A 13,285-nucleotide genomic window follows, 5' to 3' on the forward strand; every position below is an offset into this window, starting at 1 on the left:
AAAACATGAATGGCACTGTCCAGTATGATGGCTTGTCCTCAGACACCTTCCTTATAGAGCAGTGTGAAACAGACCTGTGTTCTAGTCGCAACTCTCTGACATATTCTTCTCGGTGCTATCATATGCTTTCAGCTCAACTGAAGACAATGTGTACTTTCATTTGAGGAGCAATTTTGAGGGTCTGTTCAACCTGGTATGTCTCCATACCAAGGCAAACGTTTGGTGGGTCCTTATTCGAGAGATGTTGTTTGTAGGTGACATAGACTTGACAGTGTACTTCAAGGAAGCTCTAGAGAGATTCATCAAATCATTTTGCCCAAGCCTGCAGGGAGTTCAGCTTTACCACCAGCCTGACAAAGACCAAAATCCTGGGTCAGGACGCTACCAGCACTCCACACATCAGCATTGGTGGCCACACCCTTGAGGTGGCAGATGATTTTGTCTTCCTGGGTTCCACCATAACTAGCAACCACTCCATTGATGTTGAGCTGGACAAGTGTATTAGTAAGGCAGCTACGGCAGTATCTGGCCTCTCCAAAAGTACATGGGAGAATGTGATGCTCACATCCAAGACCAAGATGAAGGTCTATCAGGCTTGCACGTTGAGTGCACTGCCTTATGGAAGTGAGTTGTAGGCAACTTACAACTGCCAGGAATGATGCTTCAATGTCTTCCACATGTGCTGCATAAGGAAGATTCCGGGCATCATATCTCAGGACAGAGTCTCAATCAAAGATGTGCCCTCCCAAGCCCACATTCCCAGCATGTTCACACTCCTAACACAGTAGTATCTACAATGGCTTGGTCATGTCCACAGAATGGAAGATGGCAGTATCCCCAAGGGTGTGTTCTACAGGGAACTGGCTTTAGGCACCAGGCAAGATGTCTGCATATGTGACATGAAGGCCAGCAACATCAATCCTGCCATGAGAGAATCACTTGCAGACAATTGTAGTACCTGGAGACAAACAGTTAGGTCATGCATCCATAGCGGAGACCAAAAGAGGAATGACTGGGAGAAGCACAGAGAGAAGAAATGCCATAGTGCAGGAGCAGCTGCACAACCAGCTGCTTACATCTGCCCCAGCTGCAACAAAATATCTCTCTCCCGGATCGGTCTCTATAGCCCAGCAGATGCTGTAACCTTCCGGCAGTCTGACTTCACCCCCAAAAGATACACTACTCCATTGTCTCATGGATGTCATGTTGATGGATACCAACAACCAACAATAATATTCAGTGTTAATTGATTTTGTCATGCTTTGTGAAGCAGAGCAGAATACTCACAAAAAACTAAAAATCATTTAATAAGATATAAGTATCACCTGAGATACATATTGCCTGAGAAAACAAAAGCTTATCAAGGATAGCAATGTGTAGTCCTTGGGTGGCATCCCATAGCTGGGATGCTACAAAAAAATAGAAAATACTCTTTCCCTGATTGTCACTCACTTAATTTCTAATTGTAAGGACACCTAGAGAAGGGTGTCAGCAGATCTTAACAACCAAGCAGGTTGATTGGTGAGAAGGAAATCCTTATGGGACCTAAGTCCAAACCTGTATAGGGCTTAAAACTAAAACAAACAAATTAGCATCTTAAAGCGGCTTGGGAATAAACTGGTAGCCAGGGAAGGTATTTCAAAATTGGCAAGTGGTGGTAGTTGGTATTTCAGTCTAATAGGAAACACTCCATGCCAATGTTAAGATGACATTGCACATGCTTAAGGAAAGTTAACATTAGCTATAAACAAATATCACTATCTTTTCCACTCTTTATCGACAAATACAACAATCGGTGAATATTGCAAGTTAAGGAACAGTTAGTAATATTGTCTAAGTTTGTAAAAGCCAAATTTAGAATACCAATTTATCTAGGAACACAGAAAGTTGTCTTATACTGAGTCAATCTAGCTGGTCCATCTATCCCAGTATTGTCTATTGTGACAGGCAGCAGCTCTCCAGGGTTTCAGATAGAGGACACTCCCAAGCCTCACCTGGAGATGCCAGGGATTGAACATGGGGCCTTCTGTACGCAGAGCGGGTGCTCTACCACTGAGCTACTGGAATATTCGAATATATTATGAAAGAAATATGATTGCCCTAAAAGGTCTATTACAAGATGCAACAATGGAAGGAGGGAAGAAAAAGCCCCCTGGCAAGCAATCAGTTCAGACCTCTAGCAAGGATGAGGAACGACTGAATGGTGAGGGGAAGTCATCTGGTAAGAGTTATCTATTTCTTTTTCAGCAGCTCACTGGGCGGGAAGAAGGTAAGAAACAAAGTAGGCTGTATTAGAGGGAAAGTGGTGGCCCTGCCCATTTTTGGCTTAAGCCCAATCCACGGTAACTCCTATGGTAGCTGCTGACAGAAAAATGTTTTTGATCCCTATACTATACTATGAAATCCCTGAGCTTGTGTGAACAAGTTAGGGAACTCCATAACCCAAACCACTATAGTTTATGCAACAACGTTTAATGCATTTGCTTTTGTCTTCCCCAGCATCTATTTTCTTAACCTTTCTGGCTTCTGAGGAGGCAAAGTATTTTCTTCCCACAAGATTCTGTGTTAACCATTGATGCTTGTAAGTAGTGACCCTGTTTCAAATCAAGCTGAAATGGTCTTGCCCGCTACCAGGAATTACTATTCCATCCAGTCATTTGTCCCCAATAAAATGCATTTATTTTTGTATGAATTCTTAACCAACACATAACCAGAGCACAGAGAAAGATCTGAGTTTGAATTCCTGCTTGGCTATAAAAGTCACCAAGAGATCTAGGTAAATCATTCTTTCTCAACCCAATCTAACAGTTGTGATAACAAGATCACTCTCATTTATGCAACTGAGTTCCTTGGTGAAAGGGTGAGATACAAATATAATGGGGGAAGGGAACAGGAACATAAGGGGAGCTCTGCTGGCTCACACCAAAGATCCACATAATGCACCCTATTTCCAACAATAGTTAGCTAGACTCTCGAGGAAGCACCAGAGAGGGCATGAATGCAAAAGTTCTCCTGCATCATTAAACACACAAACACACCATTGTGCCACGAGGCCTCTGAACCCAGAACTATTTAGCAATCATAGCTAACAGATACTGATGCACCTGCTGACCATGAATTTATCTAATCCCTTTCAAGGCTTACAGGCCATCACCAAATCTTGTGACAGCAAATTCTATAATTATGCATTATATGAAGATGCAATTTTCTGTATCTACAATATCCTTTTTAAGATGAGGTGACTAGCACCACACAGAGTACAGTGGTACCTCGGGTTACATGCGCTTCAGGTTACAGATGCTTCAGGTTACACACTCCACTAACCCAGAAATAGTACCTCGGGTTAAGAACTTTGCTTCAGGATGAAAACAGAAATCGTGCTCCGGCGGCAGCAGGAGGCCCTATTAGCTAAAGTGGTGCTTCAGGTTAAGAACAGTTTCAGGTTAAGAATGGACCTCCATAACGAATAAAGTACTTAACCCGAGGTACCACTGTATTCCAAATGCAGCCACACTATAGATTTCTATAAATTCACTATAGTGGCTGCTTCATTTTCAGTCCCTCTCATAATTATCTCTGCTGCTGAGTTGATGACTAAATTGTGCTAATCGCCTCCCCATGGTCTTACTATCTCTTGTGTTCAGATACTTCAGTATACATGTGAACTGCACAGGCTCCCGGTGGAGTACAGAGTCAGGTTTAAGGTGCTGGGTTTGACCTTTAAAGCCCTATGTGGCCTAGGACCCACGTACCTACGGGACCGCCTCTCCTGGTATGCCCTGCGGAGGACCTTAAGGTCTACAAATGACAACATTTTGGAGGTCCCAAGTCGCAAGGTGCTTCAATTGGTCTTTTCAGTACTGGCCCCGACTTGGTGGAATGCCCTGTCACAAGAGACTAGGGCCCTGCGGGACTTGACATCTTTCCACAGGGCCTGCGAGACAGAGCTGTTCTGTCTGGCCTTTGGTTTGGACTCAGTCTAACCCTTATGTTTTTGCCTCCCCTTACAGTTTTGATTTATGGGCTACTTTTAAAATGAGGCTGCATTTTAAATTGAATTTTAACCTGTATTTTAAATTGGTCCGTCCCCCCTCCCCCGCTGCCCATTATGTTTTTATTGTAATTTTACTGGTGTTGGCCACCCTGAGCCTGGCTCTGGCGGGGGAGGGTGGGGTATAAATAATAATAATAATAATAAAGTTTGGATTTTTTTTTTTGTTCCAGTATATATCACTTTACACTACCCTGATCTCTTCCTTACTGTCAGCTTCCCCACCTCCCAGTTACCACTTCTACCTTATAAGCCTTATAAGCCTACTGAGACTGCAATCATACATGCTCTTATCAGGAAGTTCCACTAAACTAAATGGGAGTTACTTATCATAGAATTGTAGAGTTGGAAGAGACCCCAGAGGTCATCAAGTCCAACCACCTGCAAGAATCTCAACTAAATCATACATGACAGATGGATTTCTGTATAGCATTTCCATTTCTTCCCCTTAACACCAAATACAGGCCAGAATATAATTTCCAAACAACAAATTAGGTTCAACAAAAGAATATTAACATCCTAAAGAGTAAAACAAAAACTGCATTGTCAGTCTTCTTTTGTAATTCAGAAATTAGTAGTTATCAGGAAAGGAAAGCAAAAGCTCTGATGGTTATAAAATAAAATATTATGGCATTAGTTTGGATGAACAACAAACAGAAAATTATCTCAAAAAAAATCTAATGAAATTACTTCATTTCAATTTTTTAGAGTGTCATAAAGTATACCAACAGCAGGAACCTTTCATTGTGTACATCACTAATAAGTCCACTTCATGGATAAACATATGGGTGGTATCTGACTAAAGCATACCAACAGAACCACTGAAAGCAATAAAGTTACTTGTGACTAACTTAAGTCCATTGATGACAGTGGGTCCACTCTTGAACATTACTTAGTCAGATACCACCCAGGTTAAATTATCTCTGTGCATTTGTTCAAAAAGAAGTCTCACTGAATTCAATGGGATGTTTCCCTAGTAATTGCAGCCTTCGGTCACACAGATAAGTGAAATACCGTACTGTTGGTTTATCTGAAGGAACATAATCAATGCTTCTATAGGGTGATGCCTGTTCCTGCACCAATCCAGGGGTTGTGGCAAAACACAAAAGAAAATGTGCACTTTATTATGACCTTGACCAGAATTGGAACCTTTGCCCCACATAAAGAATAGGGCTCCAAATGTTATTCAAAAACTATAAATGAAATATCACTAATCTCTGTCATTTGAGTATCTTCCATAATATTGGGGTTTTAAACTTTAAGGACAATAATGGTATGGCAAGTAATATTTCTACTTTCTACAGGCTTTTCTACCTTATTTTGAAATCCTTTATTTGAAAGTTGGTTTGGTCAATTCTCAAAGTGCTAAACATATAATGTTGGATCCTGGCTTTGATACTGCCAGTGGGACCATCTCCTGAGCAGGGTTCTACTCAGGAGATGCTCCCACTGGTAGAAAGGAGGTGGGGAGATGCCTTTTGCTGATTTCGCCTTCTTCATGATGACCCCAGTGCCACTTCCCCAACTGTTCCAGATGCCCACCCCCTGCCTTTTGGAGCACATTTTCAGCGAGCAGAAGTGGGCTGCAGTAGGAGGAGAAATCAGTCATGGAATCCCTCTATTGGATCAAAAACCTTTCATGGACAAAATAAAACTTTCCGTTCCTGGGAGGCAAAGTCCGGATTCATCCCACAGACAGTCACATCTATTAATTTCATGTAAGCTTTGAATAGTCATTTTCCACTTTTGAATGGAAAATAGTAGTTTGAACTACTAAGTGTTTTATTGCAATATGAAACACAAGCAATATTTTTTTATCCTGCACATCATTACTACAAATTCAACTCTAGCTTCTTTGTGTGAAAACAAACAAATGAGAAACAGAAAAGAGAAAAAATGAGATAATTTCAACAAACCATACCTAGTAATAAGGACCGCATTATCATGGTGGGCAATTCCATTTTCTGGAATGGTGTTTCCATCACTTTGGTGAGAGAGAATGGATTTCTGCCACTTACAGAAGCTATCAAGGGACTTGTCTGCATGGTGATTTATCTCCAAGTTTGGCTGCAATACAACATGCATACCAGAAATGTTCCAAACAAATTACTAGGGTCAGTGGTTAAGACTTCTGAAGTCTAAATCTGATCTATAATTAGAAGCAGTGATTTCTAGGAATAATTTATTCTTGCCAATTTTCATCTGTGTTAAATCTGGCCTACAAATTATTTTGTGCATATAGATCTCATAGATTTAATTTAAACTTCAATAATCGTTTTGTTAAAAGTAATATTACAGATTAGTTTCAAATGTTACCTTTTCCCCACAGACAGATTAGTTTCATGTGTGAAAATGTATTTAAATATTGAAGGCAGCCCTTACACTTTCAAAATACAAAAACAAAAAAACAAGCTGTGAAAATTTTCTAGCATCCAAATATCCCATGTATGTCACACATTTTCATTAAATCAAAGTAAAAATCTTGAAAAACATTTCAAATTAATACCATTTAATTTCTAATTTTAAGATCATAAAATGTTTGCAATGAGGTTTGATTATTAAATACTGTTTTTCTAAACAATTATTGGGTACATAATATTATTATACTTTGATTGTGTGATTTATATTTTAAGGGACTGATATTTATATCACAACTCATTCTTACCTGATCTTCTGTAAGAACAATTAAACGAGTCACAATAATATTCACAACGTTTCCTAGGCTGGAATCACGGTAAAGTTTGGCAACCTGACCTCCAGAAAATAAGAAAAGACATAAAGTCAGACAAAAAAATTCTACAAATGTTTATTATTAACCAGTGCAGATTATTAACAGTACTACCTAAGTTACATCAAGTCTGACAAGCAAGAGAGAAGGGTATAGAGAATTTTTCCAACTCTTACTCACTACTACCCCACCCTTATCATAACCATTCCTGTAGCAAGCCCAATTCCATACCCAGTAAAAATGTTCTGCAAACTTGTTAAGTCAATGCTAGCCAAATGCCTGTTATTATAATAGTATATGGGCTCAAAAGGGTCAATATATTGCATTCTTCTATTTCCAAGTGCAATTAATTACTTTTCCTAATAAGAATTAAGGCAACTATCCACTTCTAGAGGAGAATTTGTAAAGGGATACACTTATGAACACTGTTGATGTGGAAGCCTAACCTGCTCCTTGCCCCAAACCATTCCTTAGACTCTGACCCTGGGTTCTTTCTTCTCATTGACATGCTAGTATTCTATTTGCTGTATTTTTTATGTATGTGGAAGTACATTCAGTCCTATGAGTACATAACAATAAGCTCAAGTACCGTAGTACAGTCCACAGGTTTATCACCTCAGTGGATAATCACATGACTGGATTAAAATATGATAGAATGCTGGAAACTAGTTTTTATATGATTGAAAAATTGTAGTACAAAAGTCCTACCTTAAAACTAACAGCAGAATCTTATTATCCACCCTGCAGCTTCTGTGGCACACACAGAAGCACTATAAAAGTTATGCTGGCATCTAGCTACACAGACTCCCTGCCCCAAATACCATTTCACCCAAATCAGATACACGTGGAATTAGGAATCTGAGCATTGCTTCAAATGTTCTTTATATTGTGCACCTGAATGCTCAGCCTCCCCCTCAACCTCCTCACAGCAGCACCAATACCCTATTTTGAGCTACCCTAGCTCCAACAAAGGAAAATCATTAGTTCCCATTAGTTCCCCCAGAGTGAAACACGGAAGCAGAAGCAGCTTGCATTTTACCACTTGAACTTGCTAGCTTGGGTGCCTACCTGCAAGTGAATTTACTTGATAGCAAGAACCTGTATGAGCCATTTCTAAGAAAAAGCTTGTTGGGGACATGGTTCCTAATGCAAAGTCACTCCACACCTTACTAGAAACATTGCAAGGGAAGTGAGTAGTACACTTCCCAGTACACTTGGAAAACACAGCTGGTACAAACACATTCTTAGGTTTGAAATTAACATCAACAATGCCCTCAATATTAAAATGAGTTGTATCAACATGTAGAGGGATCAAACTTACAATATTCATGACACTCAAAATGTAATGTTCAATATCTTTGCGACCATGGTATCCCACCATCATTTTGTCTGCTACTACCAACGTCTCCACAAAACGTTCAGTGCTTATTGATCTCTTCAGTCGATGGTGACTACTTAATGTGTGATTAATTGGAAGTAAAGTTGGAAAAGCAAGGGTATTGTTCAACCACCAAGGTTTACTGCTTCCTGTGAGGTCTTCTAGGAATCAAAACAATTAGTGACATCAAGTGGATTGCTATATTAACATCTTCATGTACATCTATTTTATATTTATAGTTTCTTCAAAATTCTTGAAGAGTTTTTGTTGTAATGTGAGCACTATCTTTTAATAAACATTATACATCTTAATTTTTCCTTAGAAAATATCAGACAGCCTGCTTCAATATTAAAAGCTATATTTGCACTAAGCCTTTTCGGATATTCTCTTTTACATTGTCACATATCGCTTCTACTAAAAGCGAGGAAGATTGCATAAACATACAAATTTATTTATCACTCACCAATGTGATAGATGTCCACAATGAATTGCAGGACTTACACATGGTTAAACATGTGTTCAGAGTCTGAGCAATCAGTGTATGGAAGTCCAAATTTGGCAGACCAGAATATGAGACTGACTGAAATTTTGAATATATTTCTAACCAATCACAAAGCAGGATACAAATAGGTTCCTGCTTCAAGGTTAATAAAAAGTAGAGCCATAGTAGAAGAAAAGAAGGAGAAAAGTCTAATTTGATCTTATAAGTATGCCCAAAGTTTCACATGGGCTCAAATATTCTGCTATGAGTAAGTTTTATACTTCAACTAAGCTGTAAGTTTATTATTTCATGCCTCCTCAAATTTGAACCAGAAATAAAAACACAAACGTGAATGCAAAAATTAGTATATATAAAATAGTGCATTTATAATATTAACTTATTTGTAATTTATTTATAATAGGGCCTTACCCCCACTGCACCCTAATTATTTTGTAAGAGCATCAGTAGTGAAATAACTTTTATTGCGCCATATCTGGAGAAACACAAGTAAAAGTTGGGGTATGTATGATTCCTTGCCCCTCCCAATCTCCCTGAAAAATATCTCTTGATTGGGGAATGCTCAAAATCTGGCAAAACCAGATTTGTGACTGTCCCCCTTTCTACTTGTGCTTCTCTGGATCTGACACACTGAAATGACCAACTGTTTTTACACCAGTTACAAAATGACTCCAGCATTTATTCATTATTAAATTGTTTAACTATTATTTACAGTGAAACAGGAATACCTTGAATCTTCTTGTGACAAATATTATACTAGTGAGGAATTTCCTATATATTTTGATATATTTTAAGCTCTTATGATTAGATGAAAAATATTTGGAAACAATTACACTATCAGTAAAGGTATCAGGAAATGTTATTTTAAGAACTATATTCTATGGTGTAAAGGCAGTGTAGCATTCAGGTAAGGAACATTGTTTTCATGGCTGGCACAATGGGTCACCTCTTCCATTTACTCTGTTGCTTGGAGCAAGTTTTATCCCCCATACCACGGCAGCAGCAATCAGTGGCATTATTGCAGCAGAATTAAGAAAAAAGTCCAAGAGAGGCAGCCATATCTCTAAGCATTAGCCAACATTACACAAGAAGCAAATGGTAGGAAGAAATGCTCTAGGAATAATAAGGGGCAGGAAAAGGCTGGGCCTTATTATTAAAGGCTCTCTAGGATGCCAAATTGGTAGCAGTCGCACATGCAGTACAGCAGGGATCAACATGGTGCTCACAGGCATACATGTCCCCAATGAGCCCTTCCACAGCATTTGCAGGGTCCCCTCCCCCACTACAATTAAGCTTGAAAAAAGCATTCTGTAGTAGCTAATTGGCCAGGTTGCAATGTGTACTTAGTTGTAGGGTACGTGTGGTGCCCAGAACAGTGTCTTCAGTTTGAAAATGTGCCCGTGAACCCAAAAGAGTTGGCGAGCCTTACAGTATAGCCTTAACACAAGGGATTATTCTCAGTCTTTGCCTCAAAGACACTGGATCTCATGCAACACTGCAGCTCCACTGATTCAAGGAACTTCCTCTTCCTACCCTGTCCCCTCCAGCCCCTACCCTGCACCCTCAAAATCAGCTCGGGGGTTCGGGTTGGGAGAGGAAACAAAATTCCATTGCACTGGCAGGAGCCCACAGGTGCAGCATTGCATAAAACCCATTATGTTCTAGATCTTAGCCAGGAAAAATCATACATGCCAAAGATAGATGGTTCCTTTAAAAGAAAACAGAAATTGTCTTGATATTTTATCAAAGAAAGGGAACGAACCCATTACTGTCATTGTAATTTATTTACCTGAGAGACCACAATGAGTATAATCATAGAAGAGTCGGTGGTACATTGCAGACTTTTTGTAAATAACATGAGGATGACCACTTTCGTAACTAAAATGATTAGAATTTTCGGATACATTTCTTAGAGGCTCAATAAAATACTCTTCATCTTCTGTAGCAATAACACCGTGCTTAATAGAAGGAAGAAAAAATAATGTATATAAGTTATCCGGAATCAAAAAATACAAGGCCAAAGCTGTTTCTGTAGAAAATATTTAATTTGCAGTTCATGACTGGACTTAACTGTCAGGGGTCCTTTACCTTTACCTTTTAGGGATTAACAAGTCCTATTCATATGCAGGAATTCAATTATAGCTTGCACAATGTACACTTCAGTCCATCTCACAATGAATTTGATTCTACTAATTTCAGTCTCTTTCCAAAACACAGTATAAAAAAAAATATTAACGATATCCAACTAATTTGTACCCAGAATAGACCGCTGAAGTGAACTTCAGCTAATTAACTCCATTTATTTCAGCGGATGTACTGTATGATTAGTTTAGCTGGCTATCATTCATATAATACTGAAGCTACAGGTGTTAATAATATGCAAAAATAAGAAAGAGTGCAATTCTACCTCAACTGTTGGTGATGAAGTTAGGATAAAGTGGACATGCCTGTGTGCTGTCCTCCATTTACACGAAGCTCCTACTGCAGCATTGGAAAGTGCAGCAGATGGAACACTACCACCAGTAGTTTTCCTACCAATAATAGCCAGCACAGCACCCCAAAATGACACATTACAGGGTGGGTGCACTATGGATGCACTGAATTGTCTTGAGAGGAGTGTGGTATTCACAGCTGTATTAGCCTGGTGCTGGCAGAGCAGAAGAAAAAATAATGGCTCCCAACCTCTGCCCCTGCCAGCACAAGCCAGAAGAACTTCAGATGCAATGGTTTGCCTTACTGATCTCAGCCAAGTGTTAAGTTTTTCCCGCATGCTGTGTTTCCTGGATTTGTGAGTAGGCCCAGACTTAGTCATGCTTAGCACAGATCCCCTGAAATTGATGGTAAAGGTAAAGGGACCCTTGACCATTAGGTCCAGTCGTGGCTGACTCTGGGGTTGCGGCACTCATCTCGCTTTATTGGCCGAGGGAGCCGGCGTACAGCTTCTGGGTCATGTGGCCAGCATGACTAAGCCGCTTCGGGTGAACCAGAGCAGCACATGGAAACGGCGTTTACTTTCCCGCTGGAGTGGTACCTATTTATCTACTTGCACTTTGACGTGCTTTCGAACTGCTAGGTTGGCAGGAGCAGGGACTGAGCAATGGGAGCTCACCCTGTCGTGGGGATTCGAACCGCCGACCTTCGGATTGGCAAGTCCTAGGCTCTGTGGTTTAACCCACAGTGCCACCCACGTCCCAAGAGGCCACAGTAGAGGCAAGATTTTAGGGGCTGATGCTGAGGCAGCGGATCTGGCCTCCAAGGAGTTCTCCACGGCCATTGCTGATACTGCAATAGTGGTGGCAGCAGTGGGCAATGCATTCCGTTTGCCTTCCCGCCGGAGCGGTACCTATTTATCTACTTGCACTTTGACGTGCTTTCGAACTGCTAGGTTGGCAGGAGCAGGGACCAAGCAACGGGAGCTCACCCCGTCGCAGGGATTCGAACCGCTGACCTTTTGATCGGCAAGTCCTAGGCTCTGTTGTTTAACCCACAGCACCACCTGCGTCCCGAAATTGGTGGTACTTAGTCCTAATTGATTTCAGGGGATCTAAACTAAGCATGTCTATGTTTGGATCCAACCCTATGTGTATACAATTAAGATTAAGAGTAAACCCTCACACATTTCTCTAAATAATATCCTTACATGGAGACATGTTGTGCACACCTCCTTGGGAAAACATGCAGGAAATAATAACATTGCTGTTCTAACATATGTAATTAACATTTAAAGCTGCTCTCAATAAATATATTCATCTAGATTTATACAGTTGTGGTGACAAAGCAAGAAGTCTCAGTGCAAATTATGTAAAATTATAAAAACAAAAAGTCATGCTTGAATATAGTTATACTCATAACAATTACACCCAAACAAAATTGTTCCAGTCAAACCATTCGGAGTAAAACTTCAACCAATGACACACAGAGGTTGTAGTGGCACATATTGTAATACAAATGGTTAATATCACATTATGCACTAAAAAATACATTTTAAATTACAAGATTGAGTCAAAGCAATTATTATTGAAATATTCTGTTTTTATCCAGATGCTGAAACCTAACACTACACACGACCTTCATGTAAGCAAAGACCAATAAAATGTATTCATGCTATTTATATTGCTCATAAAAACATTTTAAATACGAGCCACCAACTCTGAGCAGATTAGCAGATCATCAAAATGCAGGAAGAACTCCCACACAGTTTCCACAGTAAACTCATAATTAATCTAAACTTGCAATAATACCAAGAGAGACTTGCTATTTTGCAGTAAACAAAGCTGTTTACCTGTAATCTGTGGTTCTTTGAATGGATATTCAACGCAATCAGACATATGGGAATGTACTATCACAGTCTATCACAGACAGGCTCTTCTGGATAAATCTACAACATGAGTGTTTTTGACTTGCCCATGAACAGTAGATTCCCATATATGTGGTAAAGAAGTAGCGCCAGTGCCATCCCACTATGTTCTATTCACAGACAGTCGCAGATGGCATAAATAACAGAAAAGTCCCATGATAAGATCATGACTTCTGCAGCTACTGTAGAAATGTGTGCAACTGCAGATAATACTTTGTGTAACTGCCTACCAGGAAAAATTGCAGGTGACTGGAAGGTTAGTCTGGTGCAAT

At 39.8% G+C, this 13,285-nt stretch overlaps 1 protein-coding gene across 13 annotated transcripts in view; it reads right to left on the reverse strand.

Annotated features, from left to right (window-relative positions):
* ADAMTS6 (ADAM metallopeptidase with thrombospondin type 1 motif 6) overlaps positions 1–13,285 on the reverse strand; it is a 124,361-nt gene that overhangs the window by 88,751 nt on the left and 22,325 nt on the right. For 12 of the 13 annotated variants that reach the window (XR_014224469.1, XM_082241818.1, XM_082241819.1 and 9 more), the window contains 4 exons: positions 10,446–10,614; positions 8,101–8,318; positions 6,717–6,800; positions 5,973–6,118 (listed from right to left, as the gene is read on the reverse strand). Coding sequence is in view for 12 of the 13 variants with exons in the window: in XM_082241818.1 (XP_082097944.1) it covers positions 5,973–6,118; positions 6,717–6,800; positions 8,101–8,318; positions 10,446–10,614 (617 nt within the window). In the remaining variant the exon portion in view is untranslated. The remainder of the gene's footprint in view (positions 1–5,972; positions 6,119–6,716; positions 6,801–8,100; positions 8,319–10,445; positions 10,615–13,285) is intronic. The other variant, XM_082241817.1, reaches the window with a different exon arrangement.

Source organism: Podarcis vaucheri (assembly GCF_965113315.1).
Source record: "Podarcis vaucheri genome assembly, chromosome: 11".
NCBI classification, from domain to species: Eukaryota; Metazoa; Chordata; class Lepidosauria; order Squamata; family Lacertidae; genus Podarcis; species Podarcis vaucheri.